The 19,224-nt window shown below is 36.0% G+C and overlaps 1 protein-coding gene across 2 annotated transcripts in view; it reads right to left on the minus strand.

Annotated features, from left to right (window-relative positions):
* Nucleotides 1-19,224, minus strand: part of PARPBP (PARP1 binding protein) — a 39,211-nt gene that overhangs the window by 10,830 nt on the left and 9,157 nt on the right. For both annotated transcript variants that reach the window (XM_066549658.1, XM_066549657.1), the window contains exons 4-8: nt 17,888-18,058; nt 16,109-16,263; nt 5,613-5,796; nt 1,308-1,486; nt 27-108 (exon numbers count right to left, since the gene is read on the minus strand). In XM_066549658.1, the coding sequence (XP_066405755.1) occupies nt 27-108; nt 1,308-1,486; nt 5,613-5,796; nt 16,109-16,263; nt 17,888-18,058 (771 nt within the window). The remainder of the gene's footprint in view (nt 1-26; nt 109-1,307; nt 1,487-5,612; nt 5,797-16,108; nt 16,264-17,887; nt 18,059-19,224) is intronic.

Genomic DNA, 19,224 nt, shown 5'->3' on the forward strand with positions numbered 1-19,224 from the left:
TTTGCATAGCAATTCCTACAGAGTACCTTAATTACTTTTTTATCCATAGATTTCAGAATACGTTGTCTAAGAGGTTTTGGAGAAGAGCCACTGGATCGTGCTGGAGATCTATATCAAAAAGAGAAGTATTTAGGATATGTAAAAGCAATTCATTAATAAAAACTGTTGCCATACAAAGTTCCTCAGAAACAGAAAGACAAATACCTTTACTCGCCAAGCTTTACCTTATTTTCTACTTTCTTAAGGAACAGCATACACTGTGACACCTCAAAAGAGCACAAAGAAACCAAACCTACAGTTCCAATTTCTGGTACTCATTTTGCAGTGTGTTTCCAATATTGTAGTTCTGCAGACACAATATTATTATTATTTTTAATGCTAGTGATGATCCTCTAAGCCAGCATTCTACTTACACCCTCCTGAATAGCATCTGGTTGACATTCAATATAGTTTTCCACATATTTCACACAAAATGTTTCCACTCTCTTACATGTCACTATGCAAGTAGTTACATACATCAAGGAAAAAATTTGATGCCTATAATGAAAAAAATTAATGATGCATATAAAGGGGAAGTTTTTTGTCTTGAAATAAGAACTAACCTATGCATATGTAAGTAATTACTTCACTGTTTAAGGTCATGGCATATCAATGTGCATATGAGGACAGGTTCTTAACAATAATTCATTATTTATTTAGCTCATTTTGTCCAATTTTTCATAAATAAAATTTGGTTTGTTTATCTTATTCTTTATTTTGTTTATTTCTACCTGTCTGTGGTGCAAAATTTCTGCCAGCCTTGCAATGGTTGTCCTATTTTAATTGCCAAAATACATAGCTTCAAAATAGCTCCATCATGTTACTGTCTACACTATTGTTCTGGTTCATGAATCCTCTTTGTAACCAATGATTCTTTGTAACCAAATCCTGTTTTTTCAACAACTGATGATTCCTCATGACCTGTGACCAAATCAATCATCAGTGCATGGATAGGTGAGTTTCCTTGTCACTGCCCACAGAAATGGGTTTCCAGTGTCCTTCATAGAGTTTGTGCAGCCCAGAAATGTACTATATCAAAAAACCCATGTTACAGAACTATCTTGAAAATAAATACAAATGAAGACTTAGAAAGCTTTCGAAAACGTGAAACTGTTCTAAAGTTGCTTCCCCTTTACACCTAATCTCACAGCAGACTGCACATTGGTTATTTGCTTTGTGTAAGTAACATCAATGCTTTGTTAGACTCAGATCCTTAAAAAAAAGGCACAAACAAAGTAACACAACAAAAGCAACCTCCTAATACTAACCTGAAGAGTGTCAAAACAGAGGTGATGCCACACAAATTTAAGCTTTCATTGTCACACAACAGATCTGCTTTGTTCTGGGTAGGAGGACTGACAGCTTCTTCATCCAGAAGAACTAGCAAGACTTTTACAGTATCTCTGCCACAATATGCAGTGCCATGATTTATGGAATGCAATTTTGGCTGAAAGTAAATGAAAAAGGAACATAAAACAGCAAAGTTCATCAAGCCAGGCCAATAGTTCGGCTCCAAAATCAATCTACATCAGCACAAGGTGTGAGAATGCCCTCCTTCCCTTTTGCAGTAAGGGGAATTTATGCAGAATTTCTCCATGGGAAAATTTTTCTCATCCCAAGTAGTTAGTGGAGTTTAGATCACTGACAGCTACATGTACACACTGATGAGCAAATCACACAGAAAAATATATAAACCTGTGCTGAAACTGTGCAGCAGAAGTGAACCTTCTATTTTCTGGTACACAAACACATTCTGGTGAAGTCCAACCACTCTGACTAACAATCTGCTAAAGTAGTTGGTTAAAAGTGAGATTTCCATCAAGATTTGACAACAGAGGTACGTGGCATAATTTCCTGTTGTTTGAGTGAATTCCCCACGATTTTCCACAAGGATAGAGAATTCCTTAAAGAAAAAATCAATCCGCATCTGGAAGTGCTCAACGCAACAGTCAGCAGTACAGATGGAGAAATCCATAGCCACTGTGGGACTTAAAATATCTTGAAAGTTGCTATATTTTTCTTTGAAGGTACTAGGAATTCCACAGAGAAATTTAGGGCTTAATACACAGTGGTAGTTATTTAAAAACTATAGGCACTCTTACAAATACACAGAAACACTGAATACTTTGACTTTATTCTGAAGGGCAAGATAAGCAATGAACTGCATTTATCTAATCAGTTAACTGCTTTTAAAACACAGTCTTGAAAAGATCAAATTCTATTTTTCTCTCTATTTGATTACATCAATTAGTGTATGTAGCTTTCAAGAAACCATAGCAACACATGTCTGTCAGCTACTATAAGTTATAATCAATAGCTAGAAATAGCAATTACAGAAATGGTTGTTACTTGGCTTTATAGAATTGGCCTATTTCAGTACCATTTAATTTCCTCAAAATTTATTCTGAACCTCTTCAGTCATTACATCACCATAACATAGATTTTTATTAAATGTCATGTGTACCATTGTGAATTTGTCCTAATGCAAGGAGTACAAACTTGGCATCATCTTGACTGATAATACACAAAGAAAAAAAACATCTATAGAAATAACTTTCAGAAATCTCAAGTACAACACCAGAGGCTTATTCTCTGTACTAACCATGGACAAAAGTCCAAGGCAAAATAAGAATTCTAGGTAAGACAACAAAAAGATCTCTGTAAGATAAAAAAAATCATGCTTATAAATAAGCCTAATCATGAATCAAATTATTTTTTAAAATAAAATAGTTACAGCCAGACTTCATTTACAGTAGTAATTTTCTTAGGAAGAAATAAATCATAATTCCTATTAGTCACTCATGCAGGCTTCAACATAAAATAGTTCTTCCTGCTGCATAAAGTAATAACTTCTCCTGGAGCTCTAGATTCTTATAAACCAGGTATTTGCAGGAAAACTGAGCAATGATGGAAGAAAACTGTCACTGCCAGGAGAAATGCAAATATTTTTCTAATGAAGTTACACTTTTCAGGTACATTTTATGAGGAATAAGCCTTAGCAGGAGGTATTGGAGGCATAATTTTCACCTCTACACTTAAGATCATATTTTAAATTTGCACTCAAAGAAATTATTTAATCTCTTGCATAGGAATAAAAGCCTAACATTCTATCAAACCAAAACTTGAACTGAATATAGATCGTTTTTTTCTGAATAACTAAAGCATCAGGGGGCTTTCTTATTAAGTGAAATCAAAACAAAACCCCCAAGCTCTATGTAAGAATCAGAACAAAGCATCAATGTTTGCTGTCCTGAGATCTTAATAGAACAATACAGATGCTCTAATTTCCAATAGAGGTTGAATTAATTTGGATAACTTATTGGACTTTTTCAATTTTTCTTTCTCTTTCCATACAAAAGGCAATCTACCCCTCCATATGTTTAAGTAACATCCACACCAAGTGGTTCCTCCACAACAAGTTCCACTAAAATATGCCATTTGGTATCACTATTTAGCATTTGTCTAAGCTCCCTTTTCCACTTCAACTCTCTGAATCATATGCTTAAGGATAATTGTTAAAACAAATTCATCACTATTTTCACAGACTTCACTTAAATCAACCAAAAGAATTCCCCACAACAAAATAAACACGATGATGACAAAGGCAAACAATTTACACACATTCTACCCCTCATCCCTCCACAATTACAAAAAAATAAGTTTCCCCACAGTTAGTCTGTTCTCTACCAATGTTCAGTCCACATTTGCCCATTATCTCTCTCAACTACTGTCCTTATCTCTAATTCCTCAGGCCCCACAAAGGACTGTGCTGGTTGACCCTGGTTAGCTGCCAGGTGCTCACCAAGCTGCTCTATCCTTCCTCCTCCTAAACAGAATAGGAAGTGGAAAAAATCTTGAAAAAGGCTGATGGGAGTAACATGAGGACAGATCCTTCACTTACACATCATAAACAAAAGAGATTTGACTTTATGAAATTAATCTAATTTACTGACATTTAATCATAATGGGATCCCTTTCTTAACATTTCTACCTCCTTCCCTCAAATGGCACAGGGGGATGGGGAATGAGGATTGCAGCCAGTTCCTAACACTTTGTCCCTTCTGCTGCTTCTTCCTTACACTTTTCCTCTTCTTCTCAATGTGGAATACCTCCCAGGGGATACAGCCCTTCATGAACTTCTCCACTGCAGGTCCTCCCCACATCATCAGGATACAACTATCTTTGCCATTTTCTGCCTCAACAAGGATACTGCTAAACATTCCTACAGAGTCATCAGACTATGAATTTCTGGAGAACAGTAAGAAATAAATATTTTGGAAAAGCAACAGTGAATTTCTCTGAAGAATGAAGTTTTAATAAAATGCTTTTACCTGGCTTATAATGATCTACATGATTTTTAAAATTTTGTTGGTAACAGAAGTAGCTAAATAAAGACAGACCTGATGATAGTTATAATTTTCGCATATGGGAAAGAGAAACAAATAGAAGGACATGAAAGGGAAACACAGCAATAAACTGAACAAATATTCATAGCAAACAGGAAAATGAGGATGAAATATATATCCAACATACTCAGTGGAAACACACATTTAAACCAGCTTAACTAGCCAATAGGGTCTGGCTGGTTTTACCTGTCTTAGAAAAGAAAAAGGATACTGAAGGTTTGATTAAAATTTGTTCAAAATCTTTTGCTACCATGGCATAAATACAATGACTTCACAAAACAAAGCATCCTAACAATTCTAAACACATTGAAGATGTCTATATTTTTTTTTAATTTGCTAGAAAAACAAATGACATTAGATATCTTATACATCAATTATATAAAATAAAATAATTAAAGTTGGGTGATTTTTTCATCACAAAAAGATTATAATCTAAACCTGAGTAGATTCATAGTACATGAAACACAAACAGAAATCTTGTATTATGCCCTCAACACCTGACATACGCAACTTTAAATATCCTGATTCCTTCCATGAAAACAAAGTCATTAATAGTTTCATTACTGTCTTGAAACACTAAAAGAGAAAAGCTTACACATGATTGTTTGGGGCTTTAATTCCCTTCCCACTCCACATTTTACCATGCTTTAGATTTCTTACATATTTAACCTTACTTTGAAGGCTTTACCCTTTGAAATACTTGATGCTGTGCTAATTAAAAACTGTGTATTTTTAATAAAAAATTACTGATACATGTTCTCAAATCTTAATTCTACTTTCATGAGGTTCTTTTGTTTGGAAATTTGTTATAGATTTACTGCTTTGAAATTAATGGCAAATCTGACACTAATAAGTATCTAAATTTATAATAATTGCACAACCAAATTAAGCTTTGAAGAGTATTTTACTTGCAATTTTAAGGTAAGAAATTTAGTTTATGTAAATCAGTTCTTTGATATCCACAGTGTAATCCTCAAGTATAAGTCTTTCAACAAGTTTAAAATCACAGCATAGCGGAAATGACTACTTTTACACAGTTAGGAAAAAGATTATACTCTATAGATAGTCTTTTAAAAATGTAAAAAAAAAAAAAAAAAAGAAACAGGCAAAAGATTTTTGCTTTCTTATAAAGCTAAACAGTAAAGAGAACAAAAGAAGTCCCATTACCCGTGCTGGACTGACTCCAGTAGTGCTAGCAGTTGAGGTTTCCTGTTGTGAATCGATAATATTTTTAATCTTCAAATCCAAGTCTTGTACAGCTTCCTCTACTGCCTGACAGAAAGGATCCCCATTGCTTCGGCCTTTTATCAAATGCATCTTCACTGTTGACAGAATTCGCCCCCCTGCGATTCTGAAAATAGGCACAGGGTCATTTCCACGTTAATCTTGGCAACACTTGAGTACACCTATTAATGCTGAACATGGCCAGCCTTCCCTGCTCATCAGAGAGAGCAGCTTTGATCTTTCAAATCAAACAGCAGCATAGATGTATTGTTTAACACAATAGTTTGCTAAAAAAAAAAATAATTATAAGGTAATGAATTCAGCATTTAGTAATACTCTGAGCTGCAATACAAAACTAATGTCTCCTTAGAGGTTCCAAGAAAAGTACTTTCTTTAAACCAGTATGTACAGTTTTGCTCAAACTCTTAAGTGTAAACAAAATTTTGCACTCAAATATGCATTCCTGTTTAATATCCCATTAGATTTGAGTTTCTGTGCTTTGTGAAGGTGCTTCAAAATCCCAATCTTCTTTCAGTTTTATTCAAATAGATAGTGATTAGACCACATGAACTTCCCTATTAGCTATAAAGGCACACTCCATTAATCTCTTTCTTCAGCACAGGTGTCTGACTACTTTAATTAAGATTTTGTGAAAAAGAGAATAAGCTCCTTGAGTTAAAAGCTTAACAGTTTTTTCCAGTACCTAAACAAAACAGCATCTATGTTCTACCATTGTTTTGTCTTGGGCAAAGAAAATAAAGCATTACAAGAACCACTCAGCTCTCCTATATAATAATGCATCTCTTCCCCAAAGCTTCTTTTTTTCCTAAATAAGGTTTGCAGTTCACATCAAAGCAGAAATGAGCTGTTTTGAGCTGTTATTGGCACCTACAGTAGAATTTTTAGTACATTTATGTACATTAGTACATTTATGATGCTGCAAGTGACAGTTCTGTCAATACCCCAAAGCAATGGCTTCATTACTTCAGATCATATAGACAAGAGTGATATGACTCAGTTTTCAGCTTCCTCCCAACTTACTGGTTTCCTTCATGGTCCTGCCAGCTTGCCCTAAAAGGAGACCTTGCAACTGCAAATGAAGATGTATTTTGTAGACATTAAATTCTGAAGATAAATTTTAGAATTCCAGTTGGGAGAACCTTCATCAAATAAAACTCTTCATGTTTACATTCATATAAAATACAAAATAATTGGGCAGAACTAGATAAAAATAGGAATTGAGTCAGAGGAAAAATAGTTTGTTTATATGTTTTCCACTTAAAATACATGGAGGGAACTGGGCCAGAGATCTTACTGTTTTGGCTTATTCTGGCTGAAAAAGACTCCTCTAAATAACTTGAAAAACCTGATGTTAACATGAAACTTTGGGGGGGAATTGTTGTTGGGTTTTTTTAAACAGGAAAATACCAAATATTTCCACACAATTCTCAACTTCAACTTTTACAGACTAAAGATTATACAATTCACATTAGATTTGCAGGCTTCATTAAACAGAAAAACTTATGCTTTGAAAAAATTTAAGCACAGTGTATGCACTTGGCCAGAAGAAAAATTACCATGTCCAGTCTCTCTGTAGGCATGTCAAGACCCATCCAGATCTTGGAAACGACAGTTTAAAAAATATAAAAAAATCTATTGTACCACTTCTCCAAACCCCACAATTCAACCACACAAGAATTAAAAGTTCAAAGGGAGGGAAAAAAAATCCACTGCAAGTTGTTAAGAGGTAAGGGGAGAGAAATGTTGAAGAAGAGTTCTGTTTCAGAGATGCATATAGGAACTGCAGCCAAGTCTCCTGATGATTCTTGCCAGACTGATCTGTTTTCCTCATTCCTAAACTTATATTTTCCAAAATCATATCTTCAAATGAGAAAAGTATTGTATTAAATGAGAACTAAACCTAGAACTTCAAGACTAATGAGCAGGTGAAGGGATTGACTAAAATTCCCTGTGAAAACCTGGTTCAGTTATTTCTGTCTACAGATATGTTGAACTTACTTGTAAATAAGCAATAAATTTATTATTTCCACACACTTATACCCATATGTATCCTGGAAGAAAAAAATATTATTATACAACTAGTACTGGGCACCAGCACAGTTAATTAACATAAGCATGCCCTTAATTTAAATGCTTTGCTCTGCATGTAACTCAATTATAGAGTCATAGATTTTCAATGGGAAAAAATAAACAGAAAATATTTTTGTGAAAGGTTATTTTTTTGCCTGTATTGCCCAATGCCAACTAAAGATATTTGCTAGTAGAAACAAAGTTCATTTAATCTCTTCTTCTCCCCATATTCTTTCTTTTCCAGGAAAGAGCTCCAGTCTCCTATCAGATATACAGAGTACTAACTGGAGCAAGGAAAAGTTTATTTATACTTCAACTAGAATTTATATCAACAGGCCAAGACATAAAATGCTGATTCAATGTGTGTGGATTAGCACTGAAATGCCCTGCCACAGATTATGCCATTTTACACCAGAACACAAGTTGTGTTGTGTCATTGGACATATATATATTTGTGTATATATATATTCATAGATATAAAATGGTGAATCTAGTTATTAGATCCGTTTCTAGTGAAGTTCAAAAAGATTAACTGAAAGCATGATGATAAAAGGAAAATGTGGTAAAAAAGCACCTGGGGAGTTTGGGGTTTTGTTTATTTTACCAAGATGACACCCTATTACAGATTGCTCTGTTATTACTCTTTCATAGATTTATATTACTCAGAAGATCAGTTGAACTTGAATGAACTTTAAAATATCTGATATAAAAAATTTTTTATAGGAATAAAATATAGTTGGAAACTGCTATCCACTTTGCAGCTCCTAACAGTTAGAAGGACCACAAAGGTTTGTTTTAAATATGGAATTACATGGCATCTCTTAAGATAATTTTTACAGCAGAAAAAGAACTTTTGTTCTTTTTAATTCTGAAAGAGAAGCAAAAAAACTATTTGAATTCAAGAATGAACTTGATATATTAAACAAAGCAATGCCATTTGTCTAAGGCAATTGGAAAGACTTTATCCCTTCTAGTCAGTGCTCCTGCTAAAAGGTTTTCTGTGATGTTCCATTCAGATCACAGGTTACTGAGATAAGCTACTCTAGGATAAAGTGCTTCAGTATCATCCCATCCACAGTCTAAACTGAAGGAGGACTCTTATCAAATCCAGTCAGCAAATACTGTCATCAGTTGCCACTATGGCAGAGGCTGTAAAAGAACACTTTTTTAAAAGCTAGTAATATGATTCTGTTCAGAGTCACATGCAACATTTCTTTGCTCAAAAGGTACGAACTGAAAGAAAACTCAACCAGAAAAGCAAATTCTTTTTCTATGATAGAAATAACCAAAGGAAATTCACCAGTGTCATTATAAATGGAAGAAAACCCCAAACACTTTAGAAACAACCACCTTCCACCATCCAACAGAATGTTTAAACACAGATGCCTGAAGCCAGTAGAACAGTGGCAATTGTCAAATGAATGTATCCAGTCAAGTCCAAATGTGACCATCAGCATGAAAATTCGAAACTATTTTTGATCAACTGACAGAAGGAGTGGTTTACCTTCTTCAGCTTTTTGAGCACTAAAACAGTAGACAGCTCAAGCAGAATTCACCTGTCTCATAGCTAGAGAAAAACAAATGTCTACATATAGATAAAATGAATCATATGTTAAAAATCCATTATTTGCACCAGGGCTTCTAAAGCGTTTTTAAAAAAATAGTGCAATATAAAAACTCCACTTGGTACCCAGGCACTGGCAAATCTGATCTTCTGTCACCAGTTTCTTCTACTAAAAATATTGACAGATCTTGTGCCCCCTAGAACCCCTTTTGCCTTACATCATCTGAGTACCAACCTTATCCTTTTCTATCTCATTTTTCTTATCAAACCATTTTTCCTTATGTAGAAGTAACTAATTTATAAGAAACTAATAGCACACTTTGTCTGTTTTGTTCCTACTGAGCTTGTCATATAAACAAGCTCCTCTGCTGACCAAAAATCTAAATTACAATGGCAAGAGCTCTCCCTCCAGAACTCAGGCCATAGTGTGAAAAGTTATGATGCAGGAGCACTTTTATTTATTTTCTGAAAATACATCTCTTTTGGAAAAGCTTAAAATAGCAAAAACAAGGAAAAAATGTTGAGGATATGGACAACATTCAAAACCTGATAAAAAGCAGAACAGAGTCCTGAAATTTATTCCAAGAACAGAAAAGAATATGTCAAAATTCCATTATACTAATGTTAACATTATCATTCATTCAATTCAACTTCAACAGAGGTAAAAAATAGATGACAAATATATAGCAATCTGACTTAGGTAGTGGGAACAAGTATCTTAAAAGAAATCACAAACACCCAGTAATCATAGGGTGGGAGGAGATCACAGCCTTTTTTCCTTGTTATGGATTTAAAAGATGCTTAAAACTTGACAACAACTGCTCAGTTCTCCAATTTTTTAATTTAGAGCTATAGAAAGCTATAGAAATATTACTGCTATATTATAGCAGTAATTCCATTCTCAAACACAAAGCAAAAAGATGCCAACTAGAGCTCCATCTACCTGGGTAGAAGAATGGGAAAAAATGTGTCTAGGAAGAAATACCATACAAATATTTCTAACAGAGCAGTAGATGTGCTTTTAAAGCAAATCTAAAGCCTTATTTCTTATAAGCATAAATTTTCAAAAAATTAGCAGTTCATGTTCACTTAGATTTCAAGATTTCAAATCATAGCATAGATATGATTTTATGTTTATCAACATAAAATCATAGATTTTAAATATATCTGTAAAGGAAAAAAACTATATCAAAGCACTCACAGTACTCAAAAATTCCACCTCCAGCAATGCGCATATGATTATTAATCTAATTTTCTGACAGATACCAAAATTAAATGAAGACTCTTCCTTAGAGCCTTTGGAGCTTCAGATTATATCCATAACAAAAACACAGCAAAAAAAGCAACCTGTTGCAGAATATTTTTCCATCTTGCTGCTGCTACTTTTGCTGTATTGGCTAAAATTTCTTGTTCAGCTCATTGGAAGAAATTAGAAGGACTCTTCATATTCTCCATCCCAAGCTTTGCTACACAAGTCTGGTGACAAAGTTGCTATAAAAGTAAACAAGTATTCTTCCTAGAATAAGTCTTGATGAGCAGCCACTGAATTCCCTGTGAGAAAGTTCTAAAAGGCAAAGGCGCTCAGGCAAGCTGTTATTAATCATAATAACATAAATTATATTACACTATAATAATATTACGAGCACAGGACCATTCCATCACAACACTTAGGAAAATATGCAGAAATATCAGCAGACCAGCTTGGCTAAACAGTGAACTGATGACAGAGCTTGAATGCAAAAGGGCTTCACAAAGAATGGTGAAGAAGGGACAGATTACAAATGATTTAAAAACATCACCTGGGCATTTAGGGATTATCTGGAAAACCAAAGCTCAGCTGAAGTTGACAATTACAAGGAATGTTAAAGGAGCTTCACCTGCTGAACAAAGAAAATGAGGGACCTTTGCTGAAAGGTAGATTTTGTAACAGTGTGGGCACAGATAAAACAGAAGTACTCTGTGCCTTCTTTGCCTCAGTCTTTACCAACAGTCTGATTAGAGTAATTTTTCAGAAAAGAGCTGCCAGCAGTGGTTAAATGTCAAATCAGACTTCACTTGACAGTACTATGTTCAAGAACATTGAACCAAATGGATTGCATCCAACAGCCTTAATAGAACTGGCAAACACCCTCATAAGAGAACCTTATATCATCTTTGAAAAGTCAGGGTGACCAGGGTGACAAATGGAGAAAAGAAAATAATTGCAAAACAAAACAAAATAATACCACCTAAAAAACCCTGTAAGGACAGTCTGGGAGACCACAAGTTCATCAGACTCACTTTGTTCCTCAAGAAAATAATGCAAAGTCTTCTAAGAACACATATCTGGGCATATGAAAGATTAGGTGGCAGCCAGTAACTATAAGCAGTTATCAAATGCAAATTATGCCTAACCAATCTGTTTTTCCCCTTAACAAAATGACTGGATTTGCAGACCAGGGGAGAATGGTGGGTGCCATTTCCCTTGATTGTAGCAAGGCTTATCAATACTGTCAGGGAATACTCTCAACATAGGAGTATTGATGTTACAGTCGGATGGATGGACAAGTAGAGGAGTTAACAACTGGTTGGATCATCATGCTCAGAAGGTAGCAAACATGTTGTAACAATGGAGTAACATAGGGGCCTATCCTGAAACCTGTTTTTTTTCCTATTATCTTTGGCAGTGACTCTCTAAAATAACATGCTCATCAAGTTTGCAGATGACACCAAATTGGATGGAACAGTCAATGCTCTTGAGGGCAGAGCTGCCACGCAAAGATACCTAAACGGACAAGAGGAACAGGCTGACAGGAACCATATAAAATTCAACAAGACATGCAAAGTCTTGGAAAGGAATAACCCCTTGCAATGATACAGGCTGGGGAGCAGCTCTGTGTAAAAAACCTTGGTGCATGTTCAGCAAGCAAGCTGCAAGCCAGGAGCATGCCTTGGCAGCAAAGAAGGCCTACAGTATCCTTGGCTGCATCAACAGTAGCGTAGCCAGTAGTCTGAGGAATGTGATTATCCCTCTCTAATCAGCACTCGTTGGACCAAATTTAGAATACTGTGTCCAGTTTTGGGCCCCCAGTCCAGGAAAGACACTGATAAACTGGAGCAAGTTCAGCAGAGGGCTGCCAAGCTGGTCAGGCAGACATGCCCTGTGAGAAGCAGCTTCGGGAACAGCTTGTTCAGGCTGCAGAAGAGAAGGCTTCAGGGGGATTTACTAACAGCTTTCCAATACCTACAGGGTGGCAAGCAAGAACATGGAGCCAGACTCATGTTGACAGGCAGTGAAAAAAGACAATAGGTATAAACTGAAAGAAGAGAGGTCCCAACTCAATATAAGAAAAAAAACCCCACAACTTTTCACCGTGAGGACAAAAGCAGTTGGAATAGGCTGCCAAGAGGGAGATTAAAAACCTCCAAGGATGGAGACTGTACAAAACTTGTCTGGATAAAGCCCTGATTAACCTGAGCTGACTCCATAATTGACCCTGCTTTGAGTGGGATGTTGGACCAAAAACTTTCTGATGTTCCTTCCAACCTGAATTATTCTATAATCCTAAATTTAAGCAATCCTATATACAATGTTTTGCGTATGCTTGCACAACTTTCCAGCAACTTTGGACCACAAATTTCCAGGGCTGTCTGAACACTGTCCAATTAACTCAAACATTCAGGACAAGCCTAGATAGAGTCCAATTTGTTTTCTGTTCCTGAATACTACCGCACCTCGAGATGCAATCACCTTCCCAAAGGAAGCATACAAGAAACAGCATTTTCCCTGTCGAGGGGAAGCAGAGAGCACAAGTCCACACGGTGGAGGCGAGCTGTGCGATGCTCCAGCGGGCTGCGGAGGCTGCAGGGGCCCGCGATGCGGAGCCGCTCCGGAGCGAGCGGGACCCGGCTGCGGTGTGAGCTGGGCGATGGTGACACCCAGCGGCCGCTGCCTGCGCCGAGGGCAGCGCCCAGCTGAGGGGAAAACAAGCTGCCAACCTCCCAACTCTGCTACTCTGCAAAATTAGTGGGGATTTTAACGTCTACGTATAGGTACACACATGCCCCCGTACCAATCATCAAGCACAGTAACCAGCGTGACAAATGAGTTTCTGTACTCCAATTTTAAGTCACGCTTTTTAAACAAACTTGGGAAAAGTCATTTCAGGAGTTCTTCTGGCCTAAAAGAAAAGGGTTTCCGAAATGATGGATTGGAAGTGCAGCTTTTCATTTATACCAGCAGGAAAGAGTTTTCAGATCTTAAGGTGTTTAATAATCATCCATTCCACTGAAAAATACAACACTGATATGCTCCTTGTCAAGAAGCAGGTGTAAAAAAGTAGAACATCCAAGTTCTCCATTTACTGTATTAACATTGTACAAGTCTTATACACACAAATCTATAAATAGTTTTAGCATTACAAGTTTTACAGCACCCCCAATGTTACGAATACTCGTGCTACTGATTCTTGAAAGATTAGTGATGTCTTCTAATATTAGACATCTAGAGAATGAAGACAGGCAAACAATTTCAACATGCCAAAGATTTGTAGGAATGTTGTCTTCAGTGAATACACCTTGAAACTACCAAATTTCATTTTGTCTTTCCATTTCTCCTGCTATCAGGAGTGCTATATTTGAACCAAACCATCATAGTTTCATTAAACTTCCACTCTGTTTGAAAGATTTCCCTTTGTTCATCCAATCTACCATTCACTTTCTCAGCTGAATGATGGGGAGATGAGAAACATTTTTGTTACTCTCCATAGGTTAACAGATACTTGGTTGCACAATATCTCCTAAGTTCAAAATATTCTTGAGCACTTCCCACCACTGTCCAAGATCTTCAATTTGGTTTCTAGATTCCCAAAGCAAAGGAATCAGGCAGATGAAGAAAGCCTCTTTTCAATATGCATCCCACAGTGACCCACCATTTATTTGGCTACTTTGTATTTTGTGCAATTACAAGTTTCATAGATATCCACTGTAACAAAATTGAACTAAAAGAACAGATTTCTAATCATTAAGTAAAAAACACAGCACTTTTCTTGTGGCATAGCCAATACAGAGACCTGGTTACTGCAGGTTGGCTAATCTCTGCATCAGAGAAAGAGCAATGCTGCAGACAGGTTGTCTAATTTGCTTTTTTATTTCTCAGCAGGCTTCTATAGATTAGGTAACTCAGGGTTCTGCTGCATTGCTGCCTTTTCCTTCCCAATGGTCTTTACTTTGCAGCAGTAACAGAACTAGAAAGAAATTTTTTGCACAGAAGCAGATCCTCTAGAACTGCCAACAACTGGCACATGACAGGCAGGACACACAGACAGTCCTCATCCATGTGACATAGCAAACACTTGAAAATATCTATAGATACACAGATGAAAAACATATTTTACATTGCAAGAGTATAAAGGCCATGTGGAGTACGAGAGGTGCTACAAACAGCACAGTACAGCCACCTTCCACTCCTGGTCAGCAAGACAAACAGCAACACTTACACGTGTACAGCCAATTTAACAAGACTTATACCCCACAATAAATGGCACAGTAGGTGCAGCAGGGTAAGCTACACAATAAATATCTAAGTGCTAAAAAGCATTTCCAAGCTCTGGACAATTCACCCAGTGAGAAGCTGATAACTCCCAGCAACTATCTCACTATGATTTTTCTCACATTTAAACATCCTCTTTTAAACAGAAGAGTAATTAACAAGATGCAGCATTTTATGCTACACTTTTCTGAACTGTATTCACCTGATAAAGTCTTTTCATCCTAAAAAGCTCGTGCATATGCATATTTTTCCATTTCTCATTTTTTATCAATATACAGTGCCAGATATGATTTAAACAAAGGAAAAATAGCATATACTATGTGTTGAGCAAATAGTTTTCTTTAATCAACAGCACAGACAGTATGTCTCTGGCATACAGGATGTTGAAATGAAAGAATAAAAAACAGAATAAAAAAGACAAAACTGCAAAACAACTTCAGAAATACTTCCCACTTCCAGCTTCATTGGAAACTGAACATTAACTTAAATAATGCTTACTTGTAACATTTTGTTTTCCACTGTGAGGATTAGACTCAACTAAAACCTGAAAAAAAAATTCTTTAGTATCAAGGACAGAACTCTTATAACTGATTTGCCAAAGTTTTGTATGGAAAAATTACTGATTATAAATGACAAAATTATTTTCAATGAAGCTTAAGAAAATAGCTCTTCTCTCTGTAATAATGCCAGTACTTACCAATTCAAACCTCTGTGTTACATTTACACTTCTCTAATTAATCACAAATTTATAAACCTGCCCAAAAGACTAACTTCGGTTCTTCAAACATAATCAAAATCAGCAACTCCACCAGAGGCTCCCTAAGAAATAATTCTTATGCTTCATATATATAGCTAAAATAAAAGAAACACTGTCATTTGTTAGCAGCAATAAAGACTCCTTTACAGAAGGGTAAACAGAATGAAATGGCCAAAAGGAGGGAATTAAGTAGGAAGAAGTAAGGCACATATCAGTTTATGCACTTACCAGACTCAAGTTGGAAATATTCATAACTTCATTTACAACTAGGGAAGTAACCAAACCACCATACATACATAGATTTGATAAAAATTCAATTAAAAAAACCCAAAAATTCATAAGCCTACTCCAGTTGCTTTTCAATTATATTTTCAAATAGGGTTTAATCTTTAAACATTTACTCTGAATTCCTTAGTGAGTACATTATTTGATTTTCTTTTGTTCTTTTTATTCAAGCCCAAGAAAAGGAGGGTCTCACCAGGACAAAAATCTATTACCTTGTATTTAAGATTTCACCAACAATTTCTTGCAGCTTGTCAATAAAATTAACAAAGTTGGAAAGCCCTTTTACATGGGCTCTCAAAGGATCATACAAAGAAGATGCAGAGTCTCTTCCTCCAAGTTCTATGGTCCGGATAAAGGATGTTGCCATCTATTAGGAGAAATAGCCAGAAATATCAAACTACAGACAGACATGGACTGTATATACATTGAAATGAGCCTTTCCTACAGGTCTGCAAACTGTGTAAAAGCTGGCTGGCAATAACTAGAAGATATAACTAGAAGTTATAGTGGCTGATAATAACTAGAAGTTTGATTTCAGGGAAGAAATAATTTCCCTGAAATCAAACATGCTCTGTACATCTCAATATTTTCAAGGTCAATACTTTAATTGAATAATAGTATTTAAAAAAAAAAAAAACACAAGCCAAAGTAAAATAACCCAAACTAATTTGATGTTTACATCAGCCTCTTGAAAGCTTAGGACAAAAAACTTATTAAATCATCATACAAAACTCTTTTGTTGTTGTGGCCATTCAAATGCTCCTGCTGGCCTCACAAAAACTGCTCTTATGTTTAGAGGGCTCTCTATGACCCAAGGACAATTTTAACAAGCATGTAAACGTTGACTTCAGCTTATAACAATTTTCAGAGTTGCAAATAATGTATATTCAAATCTTATCAGAAATGATGACAGCTAAGGCTTCTGTCATTCTGAAAGTGTCCACATATTTTTATATGCTGTAAGACAACAAAAATGTGCCAAAAGCATACCTTAGAGTACAACCCCAAAATTTTAAGGCAACAGTAAGAACAAAACCCCTAGCAGTTGTCCAGGAAGGTGAAAGTAAGGATAACAATCCAATTTGACACGGATGCAGTAATGTTAATTCTACACACAAATTTTAATTTCAGAGTACAGAGCTAAGTCATAAAGCTCTTAAGGCTGGAAAGAGAAAAACTGGAATAACTCTAGCACAGAAAGTAAACCTGCCAGTATTCCTGTCTTTGTGCTAAAGATTTCCTATGGATCAAGTACACAATTCATAGGACTTTGCCTTCCCAATGGAAAATACTCTCATTTTCAGGATTTCTACAAGACACAGACGCCAGAAAAGATGACTTCTTTACACAGCAGAGAAGTTTCCCCTCTGGCAACTGTGAAGAAGACATGGTAAATCCAGACCAAACACATACAGCTTTTTACACAATGTTAACAGAGCATTGGGAGCTAAAATAATTAAACCTGGAACTGAGATTTCACAACTTTTCCATATTTATTCAACCATAAAAGTTTGAGAATGCAGCTGCTTCAGTGACTACATACCCATACTGTTTTTAAACTCAGACTGCTGTTGTCTGCACTGAGGTTACACTGCATGCAAAATTCAACGACTATTTTGAGTATGAGGGACTACAGTGGTTCTTTGGAGAAAATTCTTATTTGCCTTATTTCACCTATTTTTGAGATGGTTCTTTGCTGACAATTAAAGCAAGATCCCATTTTAGAACTCTTGAGGTACACACAAACTATTTTTACTGTCCACCTTGAGATCCCCTGACCAAACAAGAAACTGTTTCTCCCCACAGATTCTATTGTCTTTTTGGCTTTAAAATCCTGTTCATGGTCTTTTCAGCTTAAAAATCCTGTTCTTGGTGGTACTGGACTCAGCTTGCAAACATCAGTGTTGCTTATTAGATTAAAGCCATATTCTCTGTTTAGAGATCTAATTTATTTGCCCTGACTTCCAGGAAGATTCCTTTGACACACATACCAGAAAAATGGACATTTTTCTCTCCTGTGAAGCATGTTTGATGTTAGTGAAAGCTTCTCTACCAAGTCCTCTGTCAGGAACATTTAAAATATGAGCCAATGCCAGATCATCCTTAGAATTCACCAAAAGGCTTAAATATGAACAGACAGACTTCTTTGCCAGGACTGCCACCTGTATGAGAAAACATCACACAAATTGGTCCTCCTGCTGCTGAAAATAATGTTTCATTTTATTTTAAAGTTAATTAGACATGTACTGATGTAGTTTTTGGAAGAATATTAATTCACCTTGCATCATTTCAAAATGCTACTTTATGCATGAGGATTCTGGGAGTCTTGATGAAAACAAACATGATAAATAAGTTAGAATTGCATATTTGGTACTTGAATATTCACAAGGCGTTTGAGGGTTATTAAAATTGGTTATAAATCTCTGTTTAGAAACCTCCCCACAGACATCCCTTTTCTATCTCAAAGCAAATGCTAGTACCATTAAACCACATAAGAGTTTGCCACTAGCTTCAAAAAGACTAATATTTTAAACCAGTTGCCAGCTCTGTAACAGATTCAGTAATGTTTTCTTTTGGCTTCCAGGGAATTTCAATCAAAGAAACTCCACTGACTGAGTTTGAACAAAAATTGTGATCCAGCCCCACCCACAGAACCAATATATAACATGGTAATTGCTAATACTGCAGCACTGTTCAAGACCCTGTGAGAACAGCCCCAGAACACAACAATCTGCAGTTTTGTTGGAAGCAAAGAAAAAAATAAAAAAAAAGAGGCCATTAACAGAAGAACATGTAACAAGAAAATTTATACCTGCTATGGAATATCTTCCCATACCACAGTACATAAACAACAAAAAATATATTACAAAACCAAACATGTACATGTGTAGTCTGCAAAGACAGTCCCCAGAGGAGGAAAAAAGAGCAAAGAATATTTTTACTGCAGAAGTCAAAGCAGTAAGAAAGCCACTGTGTTAGTGGTAGAAGTGCTGTTTAGGGGAAAACCTCAATTCAGAAAATATTTCCTTGTCCAGAAATATTTTGAGTTATACCCAAAGTTTGCTTTGAAATTGCCATTTATTATGAGAAAAGCAAGTTTGGACATGACTAAAGCTACAGCATTTCAAACACTGCTAGAAAGTACCCAGAGATTCTTATTTTGGTGGTTGAAAGGGTAAAGGGAGAGAGTCCTCAAGGGAGTCCTCCCTCAAAGGGAGGACTCAAGGGAGTCCTCCCTCAAAGGGAGAGAGTCCTCTATTGGGACAGCCAAACCTTGTTTGCTTTGCTCCAGCTACCACTACAGTGGCTATTCAGATTTCTTCATATG

This window comes from Molothrus aeneus, chromosome 5 (genome assembly GCF_037042795.1).
Source record: "Molothrus aeneus isolate 106 chromosome 5, BPBGC_Maene_1.0, whole genome shotgun sequence".
Taxonomy (NCBI): Eukaryota; Metazoa; Chordata; class Aves; order Passeriformes; family Icteridae; genus Molothrus; species Molothrus aeneus.